The sequence below is a fragment of the Thalia democratica genome, unplaced genomic scaffold, assembly GCF_965202585.1.
Source record: "Thalia democratica unplaced genomic scaffold, ktThaDemo2.hap1.1 HAP1_SCAFFOLD_597, whole genome shotgun sequence".
NCBI classification, from domain to species: Eukaryota; Metazoa; Chordata; class Thaliacea; order Salpida; family Salpidae; genus Thalia; species Thalia democratica.
In genome coordinates this window covers 1-2,996 of record NW_028139613.1, presented here as the reverse complement: position 1 = coordinate 2,996, position 2,996 = coordinate 1, and the positions used below count along the sequence as shown (strand labels likewise).

Sequence of the window (2,996 nt, the reverse complement as noted above, 5' to 3'; positions counted from 1 at the left end):
TTTGCACTTTCCACTAGAACCTTAATTCTTTCTTTTACTATTCTCTCATTTTTAATAGTAATTTAAAGTCTTTGGTTTTAACCATTTCCAAATACACTACGATAAACAGAGGCGATACCAGTTCAGACTGAAAATGGTTTCGGTAAGTTGCTTTTTTTTTTGTTTTACAAAGTATTTTTACAAAGTCTTATTCTTCGCTCACAAACTCTTGAACAGATTTTATTTAAAAATGATGTAAAACTAAAAATAAACATTATTAAATAAAGCTTCAAGAATAATTATTTTCATTTTTAAAGATACTTTTTAAATTTTTTAACTAGTACTCTAAAAATAACTAATACTATTTTACTTTATTATTTTCTGTTTACTATTTAACTCTCTTTTGATAACCTTTGCAACTTAAGATACTGCACTTTACAAATTTTAGAAATTTATCTATGTCGGTTAATTAAAAGATTTTAATGCAAATAACGTTGCTGTTTCTATTCATCGATATTTCTTTAGATTGTAATTTACATGAAAAAGTACAAAACTTTAGTTCTAATGCTAGATTATAAAAATATAAAAACTTCTTTAATTTTAGGTCTAAAACTTAATTAACTTTCTTTATTTAACTTTATTCTTTTGCGTTGATACATAGTTTTTGTTAACAACTTTTGCAATTAATTTTTTTAGTCAGTATAAAATGACACAACATACGAATTAATACTTTATAAACAGTATTTATAAAAATTAAACATACCTGAATTTACAGCACACCGCTTTAATTAAAGGAAAGCTCAATGTTAAACGAAAAGTATACAACCGGTTTAAATTTGACCAAAAGTACAGAACAAACAGCGATGAAAGCTCTCTACAATTACTGGTTCTTTCTATCTTGAGTAATTTAAGGAGTTTTAATCAGTTAGTTAGTAGAACTTAGATATCTATTTTAATTTATTAAACTAGATTTCTTTTAATCATTTGTGTACTTTAGCACTACTTATTTTACTTACTAATTTATTATTTTTTGTAACATTAAAAACATAAGTCTACTATAGTTTTAACCTATATAAACAACAATCAATGTTTTTTTTTTAAAGTTTCAATATACTTTCACTGCAAATCATCAGAAACTTACTGCAGACATTTAAAGTAAAACAATAGCTTTTTAACTAAAAACAATAAACTTTAGAAAACTTATTAAGTATTTAGATTGCTGTAGAAAACCAATCAACAAAAAGCAATTAATGTTAAATAGTAATAAAGCAAAAGACAAGCATTTTAAATTACAAAACAAAACAAAATGTTTAACACAAACAAAGACACTTTTAAGTAAATAAAATAACCAAGGAAACTTTTAAACAAATTAACCAATGACATTTTTTAACAAATAAGGAAACCTTATAGTCAAACTCTTTCTGCTTACACAATTCTGGCTTATTTAAAAATGTTGAGATTACATAAGTAGCTTTCATAATTTTATTGTTTTTAGATTATTAGTTTATTGTTTTTAGAAGTCTATTGCATTACTTCAAATGTCTGCAGAAAATTTATGATGAGTTGCAGTGAAAGTGTATTAAAACTATTATTGAAAAACATTGATTGTTATTTATATAGGTAAAAACTATTATTTTGTTTAAAAAATACTTTTTCCAAAATCGCTTTTACTTAGAAGTAACAATTAAAAACAATTTTAAACTATAAAAATACTTTAACTATTCATTTATTCTATTACAAACTAAAAACTAAAAATTTCAAAATAAAGTAAATTAAAACTTTAACGTGTTTTAAAAGTTACCGATTGTTTTTATCTCTGTTTATTTTTGATTTCCTAACATTTTTTAATGATCCATTTTTTTTTAGAATATGGATTTTTACTAAAAAATACGTACCAATTTTGAACTGGATAACTAAATACAAGCTGAATTATTTAAAGGGAGATTTGTTCTCAGGAACTATAACCGGATTAATAAGGTGCCACGAAGGTATGTTACATAAACGAAGTTTCGAATTATGAACATTAATGATTTTATATAACAGCATTGGCGTGCGCGCTGCTGGTTGGAATAAGCTTCAACAACGGTTTGTATTCCTGTTTGTTTCCGGTTCTTTTTTGGATCGTTTTTTCTAGCTCTAAGCACTCGTCTATTGGTAAGTCGTAGAAAAATAAACTTTTTTATTTAATTGATTTAGCAACAAAATTTTCAGTTGCATCAGTCATAAGTTAATTTTGAATAACAATAAAATTTAGATTTTTTAGTATCAGCTTTGAACAGTTGTACTATTGCATTAAAATATCAAACGTATGATTTTTAAGGTACAAATGTTATCATTTGCTTTATGCTGCATTCGTTAGCTTCAGATTATGCCGGGTCATCTTTTGAAAGTAAAAGTGTCTTTTCTAAAAGGTCTGCAACTGTAGAAGTAGATACAGGTAGTTATCATTAACTTGTTTCAATTTTGACACATTGAAAACGTATACATATTTTCTAAGTTATCTTTAATTCTTTTCTTATAAATAATAAAATAAAGTTTATAAATTTTTAGATATTTAAAATACTTAATGCCTTTTTAGAGGAAGAACTAAATCAAACATAATATTTGTTAACCTATAAAATTAACTAAAAAGTACTAAAGCTAAAAAGTAAAACTATAACATTAGTTTTATATAAAGTAAGATATCAATACAAAATTGATCATTATGAGTTTAATTTTTAAATACTTTATTTGTTACGAAGTCTCAACATAAAGACAAGTTTTCAAACAGTTGAGCTGCAAAAATAAAACAACTAAATTTATCGAGTAATAGAAATAAATTACAAAACTTCAAAACAAAAAAACTTTTGAGGTTTAAAAAATTAATAAATAGAAATGATACAAAAAAATAATAAAATATTAAATAATACTGGCAAAAAGTGATATAAACTGATAAAAATCAGGTTTATAAATCTACACATATATATAACATAAAATTTTTATGTACTCCCTTAGAAACACAAACTTTTTTTTACTTG

At 23.8% G+C, this 2,996-nt stretch overlaps 1 protein-coding gene across 1 annotated transcript; it reads left to right on the top strand.

Moving 5' to 3' along the window:
• On the top strand, positions 1-2,416 carry LOC145846743 (pendrin-like; the record flags this gene model as incomplete). Its single annotated transcript, XM_082953363.1, has 5 exons — positions 1-142; positions 755-903; positions 1,846-1,967; positions 2,023-2,133; positions 2,300-2,416. Coding segments are annotated over exons 1-5 (508 nt in total), but the record flags the coding sequence as incomplete, so codon positions are not given.
• Between the last annotated feature and the right edge of the window lie 580 nt (positions 2,417-2,996).